The sequence below is a fragment of the Leuciscus leuciscus genome, assembly GCF_965113295.1.
Source record: "Leuciscus leuciscus genome assembly, chromosome: 8".
In the NCBI taxonomy this organism is placed as follows: Eukaryota; Metazoa; Chordata; class Actinopteri; order Cypriniformes; family Leuciscidae; genus Leuciscus; species Leuciscus leuciscus.
In genome coordinates this window covers 10,472,819-10,493,799 of record NC_138732.1, presented here as the reverse complement: position 1 = coordinate 10,493,799, position 20,981 = coordinate 10,472,819, and the positions used below count along the sequence as shown (strand labels likewise).

Below are 20,981 nucleotides of genomic sequence, written 5' to 3'. Positions count from 1 at the left end.
TTTTTTCCTCAGGGGGAAAGGACCACTTAAAAACACCTCTGATGTGATTAGTGCTGCGAAGAAAATTGCTGAAGCTGGATCAAGAATGGACAAGCTGGGCCGCGCTATTGCAGATCAAGTAAGTTAACTCTCATAAGTCTTTTGCAGGAAAAAACTTGATCGTCTTTTGGTGAATTATCCATGCTCTTGTGTTTTACCTAAGGATCTTAATCCTTGTGATGCACTACAGTGAAACGCAACAGTGCATAATTTATCTCCCAGCCAACCCATATTCCTGGCTTTTTTCCAGTACCTTTTGAAAATTGTGACACAGACCGTGATGATAAAGACAGCACTATGGGGCTGTAAATTCAATCCCCACAGTCCAACACTTATTTTCCTGGAAAGCTCCTCTTATTCCTTAAAATGAGTGACAATGACAGGTTCTCAGGCTTCGTGAAAATAATATGGGAACATTTCCAGTAAACATCAAACCGCCGCATGTGCTACAAGGGTTCTTTAAGATTTTTCTTGTCTTTTCAATAGAGCAGTTGAAAGGGATATTGTGAGCTCAGGAAGGGGGTTTTGCATAGCAGAATCATCACCTATCACTCATCCCTCCTCGAAGGCCTCTCCTCTCAGTTTGTCATTTAATTAAAAGAGTGTGTCACGCTGTGCTAACATCATTGTGCAGCATGCAGACTACCAGATTACGGATCAATAGCACTTGTAGTGTGTTTTTAAGAACTACACGACATTTTTACACTTTGCACTGTTACGCTCAAGGGTTAGCACCGCAAACTTGTAAAGCTTTGTATCATGCTAAATGCTAATTTCTTAAGTTCTTGCATTTGTGGCAAGCACGTTTCGACCATGCCAGAGCAGTGCAGCACCTAAGGATGGAGTGTAAAGATATGCACCATTATCCTATTTGCCGCATGGCTATTAGCCATTCCAATGAACATCTGCAGTGTGCTTTCAAAAAGATTCCTTTAACATAATCTCGCATAATAATGAGCCTTCATACAAACTAAAGCTCTGCACTTTTGATATTTTATTTAGATTGCACTTTGATCCAATGTGAAGCAGCTCCACTTTTCAAATCTGTAGTCATGCTACCTGCGCTGACCCATTTGGAGAGGAATACTAAATGTTCAGTTCGGATACTGTTAAAGCTTTCATAGACGGCCACGTCCCGCAATGTGTTTGTTGCTTATTTTGTGCCGTGAATACAATGATATGCCCTGCAGAAAACAGATGGGTACTGTGCAGGTGCTTGTGTGTCTGTGGATGTGTTTGCTTTTCTGCACACACTGACACATAAAATGCATTATGTATTGTAAATGTTGTCCATTATATTGAACCCACCAATTTGTTGAGTAATGGGATTGATTTGAGTGTAGGACGCATTTAAAATAAACTTCGCTAAACATGCCAATGCCAGGCGTGATGAGATGCCATTCACCATGCCATTTTTTTTGTTCTCCTTATGTTTTTACTTTTAATATGCTGAATAAATTGTATTACTGCTTCTAATAATAACGATAATGACAGATTTTATTACACATGGTTATATTATATTTAATTTTACTATAACGTATAATTTAATTATTAAATACAATAATAATAACAATAATTTTGTTACTTAAAAAAAATCTGAATTTAGATTTTCTTTGCATATTTGTGAAACAAGCTAGTCTTCATCTCTTACACAAAAGTCAATAGATTTTTTATTCATTTTGGTACTTGGCAAACATTCATTTTGTATGCTGTGCGAGTGTATTTAGGAATTTGAATGGTGTGAATTACTGTGTGCATTAATAAACTAAGTACATTGATTGTGGGAGGAAATGTCTGTCCGAGTGCGACCCCTCCTGCTTTTAAACAGGTGTGAGCAACTCCAGACGGCTGGAGCCAGCCCAGCCCATTCCCAAATGGTCCCCCCTCCTCTTGTCCTGCCTACGAATAAAGGAATTGAGGGCAGTAGGTGAAGAAAAAGTGAAAGGAAAGAGGGATGTGAAGCCCCATGTGAGACCTGAATCCATTAAGTGTGATTCGTCTTTAATTAGTAGCATAATTACCAGGTGGCAGCTTGTTTTATGTATGCATGTATGTATGTATGTATGCGTGTGTGTATGTATGCGTGTGTATATTATGTATGTATTTATTATCTATGTGTATAGATTTACATGCATGCATACACATACACACACACACACACATATATATATATATATATATATATATATATATGTTTATCCCAAACTATATTTAGACTGCTCCTCACACCTTGTGCAGACTAGGCTGCCAGAGGCTAACTGTTGAAAAATGAACAAAGGAAAGCAGTTCCTTATACACAAGGATGAATCATCAGATTCAGAGGAGCCTGCGGAGGGATGGAAAGCAAATAATCATGGCACTACCCCAACCCCCCACCCCCCCTCTGCCCTTCTCGCTCTCTTTGTCATATCAAAGCCCTGCCACAGAATACACAGTGGTGGGCTATAGCATCACTCCTGACTGCTTGTCAAGTTTGTCATGTCATGTACTTTTGTTATATCTGAGATTGCCAACAAAAACCACAGCAAAGCCGGAAAATAATATGAAACAAATTGTTGAAAGCATGAATTGTATTGCATAACTAGGGCTGTCGCGATAACCGCAATATCGCATTACCGTGCTACTGACAAGCCAACCGCAGAGGAATTCAGGTAACCGCAGCAACCACGATATTCGCGTGTTTTATTTATTCATAAGGCTATACCCTTCTTGTTTTGAACTTCGTGCATGTTTATTGAATGTTTGAATGTTAAATAAGTTAATAATGATAATAAGACGATCATGGTTTTATCATGGTGATTTTTACAGGGGCTTCGTGGATTTGCACTTAAGCCTAAACAGACGAGAGCGATCGACTGAGTGCGTGCGATTACCTGCTTCTGTCTTTGAGTTCAAGTCATATTCGTGAAAAGGTTGCCGTGTCCAAGGAAAGTTTAATATTTGTCCTGTCATCCTTTTAACGTTTAAAATAAAGGGTATTTACCATGAATGGCATCAGCGACAGCGCTGGTCAGCATCCACAGCGCGAGGAACTCGCGGTCGCGGGAAACAAAACTCAGTGAGTCACGCATTGAATCAATGCCATTTGTCTCTATTAAGAGAAGCTTCGCGTTACCCATGCGACGCATTGCTGGTCAGCTGAGCCTTGAAAAGTGGAACTCAAAGTTAAAAATAATGAACCTTGTTTCATTACTATCTTTTAATGAATCAATCAGCGTTTTTACATGTTGTCGAATGAATGGTTACAATGACTCACTCAAAGACGGTCCGTTGCCGTAACAACTGCGCGCTGAGTGACAGCCTTTCAATGCGCAGAGACGCTGTTTAGTTTCGGTTTATTGGTTACTGAAAATGTACTCGTTTTTGTGCATGCTGACCACATCGTGACACTTATTTATATAGCAACAAATAAATATAAATTAATCAAAATAAATTAATAAATGCGGTAAAACCGCATATCGCGCTATTGAGCCACTCAAAATTACCGCAAGGGAAAATCCTTCACCGCGACAGCCCTATGCATAACACTCTTCTAGCCAGCAAAATGTGCCCTGGCAGAGGGGCTTTTGCACCGGATAGTTCTTGGAACTTAGTCCTAGGAACTAACCACCAGGATGGTTCCCCGAGAAATAATGGTTCCCCTAGGAACGTTTTCTGGTTGCATTCGCACCGCCAGTAGGAACTCTGAAGTGACGTAAGCCACGCTTGTGACTTTTATTTTGATGGTGCTGCTGTCCTTTATTTTGACGGCACTGAGAAACGCCAGAGCCTGAGCAAATAAACAATGTTTGCATTCTGCGTGTTCATTAGTTTACGATCTGTCTAATAGTCCTGTCTAATGTTATTAGATAGAACTATTATACATAGAAAGTAGACAGTAATGAAAAGTTAGTAGCGTATGCCGTGTGGTTGAAGTCCAGTGATGCTAGCTGAGCAAAAATACATAATCATGTTTGGCTTGGTCACCTCAAAGTTGCGTTGGATTATCTCCTCAGCGTAAAGGTTAAGAGGCCCATCTATCACTGTTTTCCATGTTCGTAGAGTTAGTTTGTGGAGTAAATTTATAGGCTATAATCTGTGTTTACACAGCCTTTTAAAAAATGGCAGGGTGCTTGGGTTTCGTGTGCGTTCGGCCAATCAGCGTACACTAACATCACGGATAGTTCCTATAGTGCCTTTTTAGACCCTACTCTGAAGCTAAATTAGTTCCTCAAATAGTTCCTAGTTCCTGCTGTGTGAACGCGCCAAAATCCAGGTACTTCGCCAATAGTTCTGGGAACTATGGAAAGCCCCTTAAGTAACACTATTAGTTACTTTTTAATGGAAGTAACGCATTACTTTTAAAAGTAACTTTCTCCAACACTGGTGACAACACATACTACTATGCAATTCTGAGGACATCCAAGGATACAAACAAGACAGCGATACCAAAGCGAGAGGCCTTTAAAAAAAAAAAGCATCTTGTTTGAGAATCAGGCCTTCTGAATCCATCTTTTGTAACATCTAGCTGTTGGATTAGGACAGTTTTTGGATTGTTACAGAGTGCTGCCAAAAATGTTCGGCCAGGTTTAATATTCACTTAAATGGCTGTAACGGAGCTCGATTAAAGTTTAAAGAAATGAGTGTAGTGCATAGATGAGGAGGATGCAGGATTTAGGTCATTGCCACACAAAGGTCTGCACTGCAGTTTATTAAGAATTTACAAGCAGATTCTGCAGGGGCAACTTCTGAGGATTTCGTCTGAGCACAGTACTGAGCAAATAATGCAGTGTAATTGAGATTTATAATGCAAATGTGTAAGGCACCACACTGCCCATTAATATTCTGCCCTACATGCATGCACATGAAGGCATGAAACCACCACACACAGACATGATCGTGCAACACCAGGTTTGCATATTTTTAGTGAGGCAGACCTGCGGGCAGCAGCACATGTGCTTTATCCCAGTGATGTATACTGGCATACATAGTTTTCCAATTTACATTCAATCAGGGAAGATTTATGGTGATCCATAGGCACTACCACAGGTTGGATTAGTCCCAGTTTTGGCCCCTGGCTGCTTAACGGTGACAAGCCTGTAAATTTCCCTCTACAGTAGAAGAGCAAAAAAACATAAAAACAAAAAATCACGAAGCGATCTCTCAGATTCTCCGCTCAGCTGGTGATTAGCAGTGTTTATTTCTTGCTAATAAACAAAGAGAGAAACAAAGTTAAAGAGTTCAAAAGTCTATACGAGTGTCTCAGTGGGCACTGTTGGTTCTAGGAAAAGTTGTCCATCATATTTTGATGTGAGAATAAGAACGCTTTCGGTCTGCTGAAAAAGACTTGGGAGAAAGTAAATTTTTCTAGCAGGACAATAACCCAGACATGAGACCAAGTAAATAGTTGTGTGGCTCAAGAACAAAAAAGCCCTACAGTTCCTTAGACATTGTTATGATCTCTCTCCAGTTCCATGGCAACATTTAACAAGTGTAGTGTGTAGGCGTCATCCAGCCAACCTGAACAACCTGAAGCAGATCTGCCTTTCATTTCTGAAAAAGTTGTTTGTACAGATTATTAGAAAGTATGGAGAGAATACATATCTAATGAGCTCATTTTTAGACATGATCACCATGTTTGGAACACATCCATTGTTTTCTAGTTGCGATCCGTCAAATAAAACCAAGTAAAAAATATCACACTGCAAAAAAAATTTCAATGTACCATTTGTAATTTAGTGAAATGAGAAATGCTAGTGGAGCAGGCAGTCCTATTGATAACTGTTAGGGAAGTGATTGTCTGTTTTGGCAAACGTGTTGGCAGCTTTTGCCATGTCATGCTGTGGCTATTCAATTAGCTCCAGTGATGCACATATAAGGCAATTGATTTATATCTGATATTTCTTCAGAAAACTTCATCTTTAAATTTTAGTTGTTGATCTAAGAACATTCTTCCCTCTGTCATAATGATTGTTTATAATTCTTCCCTCTGATCCTAGATCAGGACTTTATTAGACTGAGATAGAATTGGCACTTGCAAATATTAGTCTCTTATTTTTTTTCCTTTGGGTAATTGTTTGGAAAGGAGCAAGATCATCACTCTGTTTAAAATGCCACTTGATTGATTGTCATGGTCCATGATGGCTTTATATTTAGCCGTTTAAAAAACAAATGCTCCGCCAGACCATTTAAACGCAATATAAAACACATTAGCCACATGAAGGGACGTTCTTCTCTCCAAGTGCATTAGAGTTCTCTCTATTAAAGAAACTACAGATGAATCTTTTATCTCTGTAAAAAATGACTTTGATATTAACAGGTGCTTTTAAAATGAACCTTCGATTGCCTTGGGTACTTTGCCGTTTCTAGTTTGTACGTTGAATACTGATGACTGAGTGGGCTGAATTCCCTGGCCCTCTTTCACCCCTGTAGAAAGATCATTTATGTAAATGTTTGTGTTTTTTTTAAATCTATGCAGGATATCTGTTTTGTTGCTGTTGTATCCACCACTTCCTCCAGATTTTTATTTCAGCTAGGGCTGTAATGATATGCGATATGAAACCGAAATTGCAACACTCAGATCAACAAACCTGTGTCGCAGTGTGAGAAGGCAGAATCACGACACACCCCTTCCAACTCCGAGAGTTAACCTTCCCGTCCAGTTCCAATGCTACCACATCTTTAAATTACTATTGGGCAATTCCAGCGTTATTGACTTGACATTTGCAGTCAAAACTTGAAATATAAATTCTCAGAAAATGCATTAAATACCAATATATTGAAACGTCTATTTATATATCCATACTCCCTTAATAAAGAAGTCCAGACATTAGAAAAATATCAGTCTACACATGCGTTTTAGATTAATATGAGGGAAATACACGTGTTACGGACGTGATGCAAAAAATCTTTAAATTTTAGGTGGCGAAATATTTTTGAGTAATTCTGTGAATTACATTGCGCAAACCAAAAGTAATACTACCCACCAGATGAAGAAGGGTTGGCTCTCCACAGAACATAAAATATTCCTTTTATTTTATTTTTCGTGTTCGCATTTATGAGGAAAAACCAATGTTACGGACGTGACGGTTCTCCGTTACAGACATGACCGCTCTGAAAGTGGCACTTTCACAATGACCTCAAACGGGCATTTAAAACAGCAAATATTAAGGGTTGGCATATCAAGCAAAATAATATTCGATAATTGTTCGAAAATCGTACCTCTCCCACAAAGGTGTCAAGTAACAAAGTACAAATACTTCGTTACCTTAAGTAGATATTTTGGGTATCAATACTTTACTCGAGTAATTCTTTTTCAGCCGACTTTTTACTTCTACTCCTTACATTTTCACGCATTTATTTGTACTTTCTACTCCTTACATTTTAAAAATAGCCTCGTTACTCCTATTTCATTTCGGCTTGTCATAAAAAAACAAACAACAACAAAAAAAAAACTCTCCAGATAAATCGCGCCATCCGGATAGTGAATTTGATTGTGGTTGGATGAGAAGTAAAAAAATACCATTCCGACACCCTATTGGTTTGTACGTGATCCATTGTGTACCGTCTGCCTCTAAAGTTTGACTTTTTGCACTATCAGTGTTGCCAGATTGGGTGGTTTTGAATTTGATTGCGCGGGTAAAAAAGGGTTTGGGCTGGTTTGGGTTTTCGGCGGATTTCAAACATCAACATTTTAAAGTCTAATTGGTTAAAAACTAAACTCTGCATGTAGTCCATAAAATCAGTCATCTTGACATTACTAAACACACACGCCCATGCAGAGTCAGCTGGCGTTGCTGTTGACGTAACCGACGAGCACGTACTTTTAGCCAATCAGTGATCAGCAGGCAGACGCGATTTAGCGCGCTAAGTTGTTGGTAGCTGTATGTTCAAGTGATCGCTAATACCAAAGTGACATATTATACAGTAAGTTGTATCTACAGTAAAGAGTGAGATAGTAAGCAACTCTAAAAACGTACACATGTGGATGACTCTATGGTGAATATAACTCTGAGAGGGGAGCACAGTTGAATGACTTGAATTGAAATCGGATATGGGACGACTCCTGTCCATGGTCATGTGCACACTAGCCTAACCAGACATCTGCAACTTTTACACCGTCCAGACTGCATGCAGTCTACTTGTCCCTGACAGCTGCTGAAAAAGGTTTGAATCAACAATGAATCAGTTTTGACTGCTAAATTCTGCGTTATGTTCTGCAATGTGTACTTCCGAGGGTTAAAGTCATCGGTTCATTTCTTGATTGCCGTTTTGATAGTGTCCACCTTGACATTTTAGTCATATTTGCTAATTGTCCTTAATTATTGCCCTGTTTTGATCCGTTTTCCTGGAAAATTGTTTTATTTTATTTTGTCATCGTTATTTTGTTTTAAGGAGATAAAAATGGTGCTCATCAACCTTGAATGACATGGTAATAAAATGATATCACATTATTTTGGCAGTAACATTTTTGGTGTTTTTTTCTTGGAGTGGGTGGGTTTTGGTGAGCTTTTGGACTGGAAATCACCGTCCCAATCTGGCAACACTGTGCACCATTACAATACTTATTGACAACTAGTCATCATATCTTCCGCTCCATGAAACGCATTAATGCTCAGTAGTACACTTAAGCCCCTTTCACACAGAGATTCCGGAAAATACACGGATAAAGTGACCCGGGATTTGACCCGGGTTCGTTTGATTTTGGTTCATTCACACTGCCAGTGATTTTCCGGAATCAGAGAGTGCGTTCACACACAACCCGTAAAAATGCCGTAAAGACACGTGACATCGATGTGACTTGTAATCTCAGCAGCGTCTTAAGTTTGCTTATGAGCTGCGATCTCTCTCTCGAGAAACCACGCCTGTGCATTTGTTTCTCTGATTCGATCATAAAATTGCGCTTTACGTACCGTTTCACAGCTGGCGAACGATCCCGGCTTCAGCGTCATCACATACGACACGGCATTATTACGGCTTTTGTTCACACAGCGCGCGTTCCGGGACTGAACACGGCAATGTTACTAGGTCCCGACCCGGCATCGATCCCGGCATAAATCCCGGGTCGAGTTTGCGTTCACACAGAAGGCGCTCTGGCAATTTGCCGGCAATTTGCCGGGTTCAAAGCGCTGTGTGAAAGGGGCTATACATGGTTCTTTAATGTATTTGCATTGTACTAAAATGCGTTCATTTTCAATGGGCGTATATGCAGCTGAAGTGCTTCCCAAATTTTTCAACATTAACATTTTAATATAACATTATAGTCATTATAACCTTATTTTATTTTTTATTTTTTGAGGAGGTGGGGCAGGGACGTGGGAACTATATTGTGAGAGGGGGGGCGGGATTCTTGAGGGGAGGGGAGGGGGGGGGGGGGGGGGGGTGTTAGTGTAGGCCTAGTAGCCTGTGTTATGTATCCTGATTGACTTTATGATTAGTTAAACCTGTTTTGCACATGCATCCCCACAGAGTTAACCATTTCAGACAGTAGGCTACCGGACAGCCTCTGTCTCGTTCACTTCAAGTCTGTGGGCGTTACGCACAGCTCAGTGTGGCCGCTCCAATTTACCTTCAATGAAATCTATGTCAAAACGCGTCAAAAGAGGCAATGCATTTACGCAGAGCAGGGTCATAAACGCGCAGAAAACGTGGCCATGTGTGTCTGGAGTTCAGCGAGCTCCACGGACCACTCCTTCAGTCTATCCACGGAGCGCTCTAAAGTCAACAGCGCTGAATGAATGATGATCTGCTTTTATGTCATTTTTCCTTTTTTATTCAGAATATTCACAAATGTGTTAGCTATGGCATGAAATATCTGATATTCCGATTGTCAAATATATGCAAGTGGAAGTGTATTGTTGTTTAAACACCTTTATAACGATCGCGTTAGTTGAGCTGTATGCGCGATGGGCGCCGCCGTGTTAATTTGTGCCGCAGACGCAGTTCAGAGAATCGGATCTGTTGGATTTACAACACGTGTAAATTTCACATTCATCCACTTCTCCCGAAATACATAAAAGTAAGTGGCTGGTGAACTGGGAGAAGAATAGAGTAAACATTAAAGTTACTTACACAATGTGTATCTGACGAATTATAATGGAAAGGATTATTATTACCTCCGAAAACAATACATTTAGAATTTGTAAAATACACACTGATGTCTATAGACATCAGTGTGTATTTTACAAATTCTAAATGTATTGTTTTTTTAGTAGCCTACTTAGGCTATGTGAATTTATATGTCTGAAACCTAAAATAAACAGTATGTGATTGAAAACACTCTGAGCGCGCCTGTCTCTGGCTAAATTCAACATTTGAATTTAGCAGTTGATCATGTGATGCACTGACCCTTCTGATCACACCGGTGTGAAACGCTCCAGGGACCAGCCTAGACTGATCACAACGGTGTGACCGTACGTGCGAAAGGCTTAAAAACAAGAAATTTTATGACACAAAATGTTGAAATGTAGGCTTAAATCAAACACATTTAATTCAGATTCTGTATATTAGGGCTGTACTCAACCAAAGAAAATCTTGGTCGACTGAAGTCCTGAAATTGTCGACTAAAAATCGACTAAAATCGACTAAAAATGACGGTAAAAAAAAAAAAAAAGTTTAATTAATTAGATGCGCACTGTGCGCAGTACTTGGTAGCCTTGTGGTCCGCCTAAATGAATTATAAATAAACATAAAAAACTAGTAGGCTATTTGCAGTATATTAAATCGTTTTTGACCTAATTATTTTGCACTGAAATGAGTCTGACACTCGAGTCTGTCGGCTCTGACAGCGTTGCATCACGTGCACCTGCGCAATATCATAGCTTATGATTTCCGAAAATAGTACTATGTTGTCAACTAGTGATATCATCACAAGAACTGTTGAGGAATATGCAACATAATTTAGACAATTATTTTTGTCATATGTTATAATAATAAGTTATAACTGTCAGACACTATCATTTCACCGTGCATGTCCTCGCACCGAGCGAGGCTGAACATGAGCTCAGCTTCGCAGCTGAGACACGAATAGACTATTAACTTAAAGCTTTTACTCTTAATAAACACAAAAGGCACGTCCACTTTAATAAAAAAAGAATATTTATTAAACAAACCAGATCAAGAGCAGAAACGAAATAAAGTGCATAACTGAAAAAGAAAGCATCCTAGGCTCCAAACTAACACAACCAACAGCACAGCGCAATTGCGCATTAGGCTCCAAAAAAAAAAAAAAAAAAAAAAAATTAGGTTATCACAATGAAATATGCAAATTCTGATATGTTCATATAGCCTACTCAAAACAGACAGGGCAAGCTAACGCAGACAAGTGAGCTTACCACTTTAGATGATATGTCATGTTTGTCGTCGAGCTGTGGAAAACTGTTGCTTGCAAACTTTGCATTCGACCTTTTTCCTGTTATCAATTTTAACAAAATGCTGCCACACTGTCGATTTCTTTGTTGTTGACATGTTAGAAGAGGACTGACTATTAAACGCTCTCACAATTAAATAAATAATATTCAGCATCAAACCTTCTATAGTTATCGCTCTCTCTTGGGTTGGGCTAATCCAAAAAAGGTGAAAACAAGGGGGGTGTTCTGAAGACAGACTGTTACAGTGAAACAAGGGTACTCTGAAAACACCCCCATTAGCAGTTAGTGCTTTCCACCTGATGAAATGAGCGCGCCTCAGCGCGGCAAAACTGATGAAATAAACGCAGCAAAAAATCGACCAATCAGAATTTTGGTCGAACCAGAACGTATCGACCAATTAATCGACTAATCGACTGGGACAGTACAGCCCTACTGTATATATAAAATGGAAACCAAAAACAACGAAAAAAACAGCTGGCTGACCCCTAGAGGGGTGGGGAAAAGGGGTGGTGGTGGGGGGGGGCGGCCGACCCCCCCGCCCTCCCTGTTCCAACGTCTATGAGGTGGGGTAGTGCACTATAGGCCCCTGTGGCACGACCTAAGCTTTTGTCCTTAATGGCATTTTTTCCTTGCTTTACTTTTACTTTTATACTTTAAGTAGTTTTGAAACCAGTACTTTTACTTGAGTAAAAAGCTTGAGTTGATTCTTCAACTTCTACAGAAGTATTTTTAAACCCTAGTATCTATACTTCTACCTGAGTAATGAATGTGAATACTGTTGACACCTCTACTCTCCCCCACATGCTCACCGGTAAGATGGCGTTCGCTCAAATCCCGCTCTGACATTACATTTCTCTGTGCTGTAGGCTAATAGGCCTACGTGTTGTAGCCTAGTCATTAAATCATTCATATTTGTTTAAATAAAAGAATTAATTTTTTTATTTCATCTGTTGATTTATATGAAAAGTGAAAAGCATGAGTAAGATCATAAGATGCGCAATATATCAGGAGACAAATGGAGTGGGCAGACATGATTTTGACCACTTCATTAAGTTTGTTTTTGTAGAAAACCTTTCTTTATAGTGAATTTCGTTTTGTATTAATTGTATCTTAATTTTAATCAATGTTTCATCAACCAATTGCCTGGATTTTAATAAGTAGTAAATATAGCAGGCAATATAACCAGGACACGGAGGCGCCGGCACGTGAACTGGAGCTCGTCTCATAAATGAACCGCAAAGCTACTTGCCTCACAGACCTGAGAAATATATAGAAAGCTTGAAATGTCTACTTTTAAACAAAACAAAAGAAAGCAGACTGCTCTCTGCTTATGTAATCCGTATGAAATGTGCATTTCTCTCTGGCGACTTCACAAATAATCCAGTAGCAGCACCTGGTTCACATCCCAAAGTACAATAGGTGGCGTACAATATTGCGCCTTAACGCTGCCATGTGTCATAAAGCGGAAGAGACAGCGTGCAGATACTGCTGCCGTGAAAAATCATGTCGTCCGATGATTCTCTACCAACAGTGAGCACAAAAGGGGGCAAAACCACCTGTCACTATACAGAGAGTAAGGTGAAATTATTTTGCTAGTCCTGAAACGGGAAATATACATTATCTAGTCAATTGCTTTTTTTTAAATCCAAAGTAGGGCGATGTTAGTATTATGGAGTGCTAAACGCTTATGTAATTTGTTTCATTCATACTCTAAATCAGAGGGCGCCTTCATGCAGAAAGTCCACAAGTGAGACTCATAGAAGTATTGGTTTCCTCCTACCTCTGAAGATTGCTTTGCTTTTTTTCCCTTTTTTTTTATCCCACTTCTTCCAGGAACCTTAAAAGAAAAAATAATAATAATCTTAAGTGACATGCATTGTTCTTTTGTAGAAAATCTTTAAACTTCATATGTTGGCTTAGGCTTGTGGCAAGTCTGTCAGCGCGCAAGGCAATTGGTAATTCTTTCTGTGGTTTGGGACAGATATAAACACCAGGTAATGATATCTATGGAAATTCTCTCGCTGAAGACCTATGGGTGGGCAGAACGATTTCATCACTGCTCTAATCACCTCCATATGTCATCTGCTCTGTTTAGTTGAGAAAAAACACAACTCATTGCATCTCCTCTCGAGAGGAGTGGAGCGAGCAGCGTATCAGTATCTCCTCAGGCTTTAGTGGGCATAACCCACAAAAGAATGTATTACACAAGATGCTCCATTTATAATCACGCCTGCTCTACATTAAAATGCTGCTATGTCTGTAAATACGGGAAACTGGCATTTCTCTTCCCTGATGTGTTGAGAAAGGTCAGAACCCTGCTCGTGCTGTTCTACTACCGCAGTCCATTTAGAATGGAATTCAGCAGGCCAGATGACATTTTCTGCGATGCGGCCTGACCTTCCTACTCACTTTTATAGCTGGATATTTTTAACATTGAGGCGTGAAATCCGTTATTTTTTCCAACACCTCTATTCTCTTCCGCTCATCAATCCCGATAGTGGCTGTCCCTTGTTTTCGTTGATTTGAACTATTTTTTTCAGGGTCTAGTTGACTTTTTTTTCCTTTTTTTTTCTTTTTTACCTCCATGCCAGAGGACAGCACATCATTTACACAATATAATGTACATATTTGCAGAGAGAGAGAGTCAACCATTTTCTGTCTCTTTCAACAATTCATTTTTTATGAATATGTAGAGTGAAGCTTGCTTGCTATAGCAGTACAGCTTGAACTTTAAGGAATGGTTCACCTCATGCTCCCCCTCATGTTGTTCCAATACAAAATATATTTTGTACAATGCTTCAACCATTTTTGTCCAAATAATGAAAATCAGTGGGATCCGAAACAACATTGAACACCAGAATATCTGTGGATTTTTTTTGTTCTACAGAATAAATAGTCATACTGGTTTGGAACAACATGAGGGTGAGTAAATTATGACAATATTTTGGGGTGAACTGTCCCTTTTAGGATTTTTTTTAAAATGGACAATTAAAAACAAACTTTAATCCCTTTTTTGTATGAAGAGCCTATAAGAAAAAGGTTTTCAGTGTCTGTTTTTAATTTTTTTTGTCAGAGGGAAGTATCTTTTTTTAAAGGTAGCTGTAGTGTTGTTTATCACTTAGCACAGGGGTGCCCAATCCTGCTCCTGCCGATCAACTGTCCAGGGGTGCGTTTCCCGAAAGCATCGTTAGCCAACTATGGTCGCAAGTTCCCTCGTTGCCAATAGAGTTCAATGGACATTGCGATGAACTTGCGACCATAGTTGGCCAACGATGCTTTCGGGAAACGCACCCCTGCACAGTTCATCTCCAACCCTAATCAAACACACCTGAAGCAACCAATTAAGGTCTTCAGGATCACTTGAAAATGAAAGGCAGGTGTGTTTGTTTAGGGTTGGAGATGAACTGTGCAGAACAGTCGATCGGCAGGAGCAGGATTGGGCACCCCTGACTTAGCATCTTTCCCAGCACCATCAATTCTGTAGTACTCATTTGAGTTTATCCAGGTCAGTTGATTAGCATTAGTTCACCTCTTTTTGATGGTGAAAGTAAGAAACAATGGCGACACCTTGTCTAACTAAGGTGCTGAGTTTTCTTTTTAACACTTTGCTGGCAGGTTAAATAAAGATTCACCGTCATATTAGAAAAGCAGTACACTTTAAGGGCAGCCCATTACTTTTCAACAGCCTGCATTATTAGCCAGTGTATATGAGCCAGAAATGATTTTTCTTTTACTGATACCTCTAAAAAGGAAAAGCAAAAGTCTTCTGGGAACTATTACAACGTGTATTTCAGTTGTCCCGTCTCAACCAGAATCAGAGTCCCCTTTAAGTATTTTATTTTATAAAAGTCCAAAGTCTGCGACCAAGCAAGGTAATATCTCTTAAGTGCATGCATTTACATTGCTTTAAGGGGGTGAAGTGGGGGCTGAAGTTGATTGTAAGGTTACACTCTGCACTCTAGGGTTATATGAGTTTCCTAAGAAGAACACTCTTCTCAGAAGTTGCTCATTTTTAATGAAGTGATGGGTGAATGCAGAATCAGCTCTTGGACCAGCCTGATAAGGGACTTACCGGGACACTATAAAAACAACAAATAAAAAATGCTGTTTTAGCACATCTCTTCACCGAAAATTGGTTGTGTAATCGACCGCATTGGCAAAACTGCATGTGATCTGCATGCGGCCTTCACAGGTGGAGGAAGAAAATATTTTAAGCAAGCAGGGAGGACTTTTGTTTGACATGTGCATCATGTATTCACATGCGTCTAGGTCAGGCAGGCAGGCTGCATTTCCTGTTCAACTTGGATGAATTCAGCAGCTGAGCATGCACAAGTGATGCTTTCAAAGGGCCAATTCGAGCTGTTTCAAACAGGAGTCGAGCCTCTAATTGGTATGCTTAGCAGGTTTCATTTTAGCAGGGCTCTGTTCTGATTCACCACCACCATCCTCTCTCCCTCTCTCTCTCTCTCTCTCTCTCTCTCTCTCTCTCTCTCTCCCTCTCTCTCTCCCTCTCCCTCTCCCTCTCTCTCTCTCTCTCTCTCTCTCTCTCTCTCTCTCTCTCTCTCTCCCTCTCCCTCTCCCTCTCCCTCTCCCTCTCCCTCTCCCTCTCTCTCTCTCTCTCTCTCTCTCTCTCTCTCTCTCCCTCTCTCCCTCTCCCTGCCTCGTTCTGCTGTTTGTCTGACTTCCTCTGCAGTAAGCTCTCTAGCTCCTGGGAAGAAAAGCAGCTCAGTGATTGATATAAATTTGGGGCTTTATTAATGACTGCTGGAATAATGGGTGGAATAGTAAAGCAGATAAGAGGCGGACACTCTGGCTTTCTGTGTTTGAACTCTGGCTTTCTGGCTCTTTATGATGAGCTAGAGAGAGAGGGAGAAGTTCTGCCCAGACATGGCCAGACATCCTGACTTCCCGCTGGGGAGTGATGATGTGCCCAGCTGGATAATCTTTACTACAAATCCCAGAATGCTTTGAGCCAGCTGGAGTGGAAACTGCGAACGCCATAGCAGTCAGAGATGCACCGCTGAATATTCCAGCAGCGCTGCTGGGGCTCACAGCATAGCCAGACTTGTTGCTGGATCAACATGCCAGATGTAGGGGTGAGAAGCCCTTAAAGGCAGGAAAATGCTTGCTTTGTATTGCTGTGAATGTAATCCTCTCCTCTCCTACAACCCTGGGCACAAAATGCTTTTACAGTATCCTGCAGTCAGAGTCAGCAAATACTGTAATACTGTAGGTGAAGCTTTTTCCTTTGGCCAAGAAAGTGCCTTTTTATAGCATTTGTGTCTCTTAAAGGAATGGTGCACCTAATGAATGAATATTCCTGACGTTTATTTTATTTATTTTTTGTTATTTTTATGTAGTATATACATATAAATGTCTATCCTACAACTAAACCATTCATTTACTGGTAGGAGTGTTATGGAAACCAGTTTGCAAACAATTATTTTTGCATTCCATGTAGTGCTTCTAGTACCACCTAAATCTCTCACTTTACCTTTAACGAGCAAAACTTTAGGTAAATACTGTGATCAGATTGCTGCTAATTGTAAGGCGTCTCATTGAAAGATGAGCAGCATGTTGCCCTCTTCATCACTCTCACTCTTCCTGTTTCTCTCCCCTGTTCCTCCTCGCATCCCACTCTTGTTTCGCCCACTTGTCTCCCATCTTCCTTTGTCTCCCTGTCGCTCTGTCTTGTCTCTAACAGTCTGTGCCTGTATCTCTGCCCTTCTCTCTCAGTGGGGTGTATAGACAGACTGATGATTATGAAAGTATAGTGAAGATGGCCTGACTCCGACTCTGTATTTTGCTGGATCTCCAGTTAAATCTCCCACAGGCACATCTCTGCAAGTTTGGCTTTATATTTCACTTTTTTTTTTATCTTGAGTAACTGACCTCAAACATTAGAATAGATGGATGTTGGGAGCTCACTTGGCAAAATGCTCTTATCAAATGCTCTCTTTTTTAAAATTATATTTGAATTTAATGTAAGATGGTTGCCTGTTCATCCTTCAATTAATCAGTGTTGTCACTGTATAGTCTTCCTCAGTCTTTTTAATCATGAGTTTGTTTTTTTGTTGTTTTTATTCATGAGTTGTTAGGCTAGGCATTGTAATCATTTTATGATTTTGTAGCATCAGAAATTACATTTTTAACAACTGTGCAATACTGCAGCTTCCCTTTGGATTAATTGATTGTGTCATTTAATTTAAAAAGCAAAGATTATCACAAGGTAAGACTTGGCTATATTGTCACTGTTTGTTCATTTATATAACTTTTCCAGTGGGTGATGAATACACGTGCGTTCAGATGCATTATGTGCAATATAATAAAGCTGGCTTGATGTGTTTTCATGCTGTCATGTGGGGTAGTAAAGAGAACGTAATCGAAAATACCAGACCAAAATGACTTGTTTTTTACGAGTCTGTCTTCAAGTCCAGGTCAAGTCTCAAGTCAGTTGTTCACAAGTCCAAGTCAAGTCGCAACTTCGCAAGTCTTTTTTTTGTGTGTGTGTGTGGCTTGTGCGACTCGAGTCCAAGTTGCGGACTCGAGTTTCCATCTTGGTTATGTATACATGGAAGAATCATATTAAATGACCATCTAGATTTAATTCAAATTCATCATTTTGTCATGAGTACTTCATGCTTTCTGGATTAACTGAGGTCTTAAATTGCATTCAACAGAATTTTACATAATCATAATTGGTGCATTTTGCTTTGCAGAATTATGCACATGACATCTGTGAGTGTCTTTCCAGCCCTAAGCGACATAAGTATGCATCTACAGTCTAGCTGTTGTTTAAAATAATGGAAATTTGACATTTTCCCCAAATGCTTTACGCCATTTGGCGGAGAGTTATTGAGATAAAGGCACTGTTGGGAAACTGGCTTTGTGTAATTATGTGCAGGCAGGCACCCTCAAGTCCTGCTCGTTCAGAGCATTTCAATGCAGAGATGTGGGGCCAGACTCTTTGAACATTATCACCGTGAAGAAAGTATTTTTACCTTGGAGACTGGTGAAGCATGGTGAGGTATTGATATTGGATGACCAAACTATGGGGAAAAATCAAGCACTGTGCTTTTTACTGCACCAACGACTGGTTAATGGGGCTAGTGATGTATTCAGTTGGTTGGCAGCACTGCAGTGCATGCTTTTTATTTTAAATGTAGAAATGAGCAGGATCATAGTCTACAATAACTGATTTCTTAAACGTTTAAACGGAATTTTTGCAACAGAGTAGTCTACTACCCTAAAACTTACTAAAATAAGGACAGCTTGGCTGTGAGCCCTTGGTGGGCCAGTTCGCCTGCCACAATGGGGAATTGAATGAATTTGACTAGCACATGCAGCTGGACAGGTGACTGTGGAGCGTTAGGGTATCCACAGGCAACAGTCAAAGATCATCAAAACAATCACTGCGTTGTGTGCGCTTTATTTTAGATATCAGTAGAACTCTTTCTGTATAGATGCTAGTCGGCGTTAGTTTCGCCGTGTTTTCTTGTCAGGTTTATTAAATGGTGCATCCGTATCATTAGGCCCACACAAAGTCTGCTTTTCAAAGTGCCACAAATTTCCAGCAAATTAATTGAAACGCCCAAACGTTTTCAACTACAATAACTCTTAAAATTGCACCCACTGCTTCATTTAGAACATTATAACATTTTTAAATATGTTGCCCATTGACTTTTTGAATTATTGAAATATTTATATGCTTGACCGTAAGCAACTGCTTTTTCTCTCTTTTCCTGTAGTGTCCAGATTCAGCATGCAAGCAGGATCTGTTGGCCTATCTGCAGCGTATCGCCCTTTACTGTCACCAGCTCAATATCTGCAGTAAAGTCAAAGCAGAGGTGCAGAATCTGGGCGGAGAGCTTGTGGTGTCTGGGGTAAGTCATATCAGGGAATTTTAAAATGAAAAGTAAAGAGAATTCTATAGTGAAGCTACATTATAAATATATTTCCAATAGATTTGTGTAGAATAAAGCTTGCCCGCAAGCTAGATAGTTTGACATTTTTACATTTTAAGTATCATCATTTCAATCCTTTTATTTGAAAAATTAGTGCCTGACATGCAAGCTGAAATCTCCATCAAATTCTATAAAAGTGAAATATCCATAAACAATCATTAATGGCTGAAAGTGTCATGGGAATGGGAATTCATTGGTCTTTTCTATTTCCTTCCTATTTGCAGGTGGACAGTGCTATGTCTCTGATTCAGGCAGCCAAGAATCTGATGAATTCTGTGGTGTCTACTGTGAAGGCCTCCTACGTGGCCTCCACCAAGTACCAGAAGTCTCAAGGAATGCAAAACCTCAACATGCCCGCCATCTCCTGGAGGATGAAAGCTCCCGAAAAGAAGCCGCTGGTCAAGCGCGAGAAGCAAGACGATGGTCAGACCAACAAAGTGAAGCGGTCCTCTCAAAAGAAGCACGTCAACCCTGTGCAGGCCCTGAGCGAGTTCAAAGCAATGGATAGTATTTAAGCAGCCCTTAAGGCATTTCAGTTGATTGTTTCAGATGTAGATTGAGCCTTAAAATCAGTCAGATTTAGCAAATACACATTTAAACGCATTCCTGTACCGTAGTCACCAATCTGCCTTTTTTCCATAAGCAGTGGCTATGCTGAGTGCGCTGAGTGCGGTAAGGTCTATATAGCAAATGTTATATTTTTACACACGAATGCATTAATCTGCTCAATCTTTACACAAGATTTCTTCCCGAGGACAGGTAGGGGCATACATTAAATTCCGGGCATTCCCTCACAGTTTGTGTACGTTTCCCCTTTTTCTAGATGACTATTGTGTATTTTTTAAAACATTTAAGTGTATTTTACAAGAAGACTTTTATATATTTCACACTAAGGGCTTTGATATTGCCCATTACTGTCTGATTTTTGTTTTTCTTTTCCATTCTTCATGCCTATGCAAACTCTCACTGTAACACTTGCAATACTTGTGTTTTGGTATGAAACTATAAAAGAAAAATAGGCTTTGATTTAGTGTAAGTCTCAAGACCAAAGTCATTGTATTTTGCTGTGCCTAATAAACTTTTTGATAACTTTTTGTTTTGCTTTGATTAACTGTAAAATAGACTAATTTTGGTGAATATTAATGCTTTCTATCTCTAAAAAAGGTCCTGTGTGAAAAAAGTGACGATGTGAAACTCGAAATGCAAAAAAGTTGAACTAGTTGCTTTTCTCAGTGACTAGAGTTGCCTAAAAAAAAAGAGAGAAAAATCTCAATGCCCTCAGTAAATCTCAAGGAGCAGCAGGGCAAAGCTAAATGTGAACGAGAGGCTGAGAGTGAGCGAGTTCAATCTTCAGCCCTGTATTTAAATTCAGAAGACTGGCCTTAGGCCTCTCTTCTCCTCCTCCTTCCCATCCTCATACCCCTCCATGACTCAGACACTGATTAAATGAATCAACACGCCTCTTATTCGGAGGAGCGCTCGCTAAGAGATGGAGAACTCTTGGGCTAAATGGGTGTGGATGGACTGGGCCAGAAATCTATGAGCCACTGAGCACCTCCAACGATAAATGGGATCAAGCACCCTGAAAGAGCTTCAAAATCAGTGATCGATATTTCTCATAAGGCCACGC

The 20,981-nt window shown here is 40.0% G+C and overlaps 1 protein-coding gene across 1 annotated transcript in view; it reads left to right on the top strand.

Annotated features, from left to right (window-relative positions):
* The window catches only part of ctnna1 (catenin (cadherin-associated protein), alpha 1), a 122,270-nt gene extending 101,825 nt beyond the window's left edge, over window positions 1-20,445 (top strand). The window contains exons 16-18 of the mRNA XM_082177556.1: window positions 13-118; window positions 19,136-19,270; window positions 19,576-20,445. Of these exons, the coding sequence (XP_082033682.1) occupies window positions 13-118; window positions 19,136-19,270; window positions 19,576-19,866 (532 nt within the window). The 3' untranslated portion in view covers window positions 19,867-20,445. The remainder of the gene's footprint in view (window positions 1-12; window positions 119-19,135; window positions 19,271-19,575) is intronic.
* Window positions 20,446-20,981: the final 536 nt, after the last annotated feature.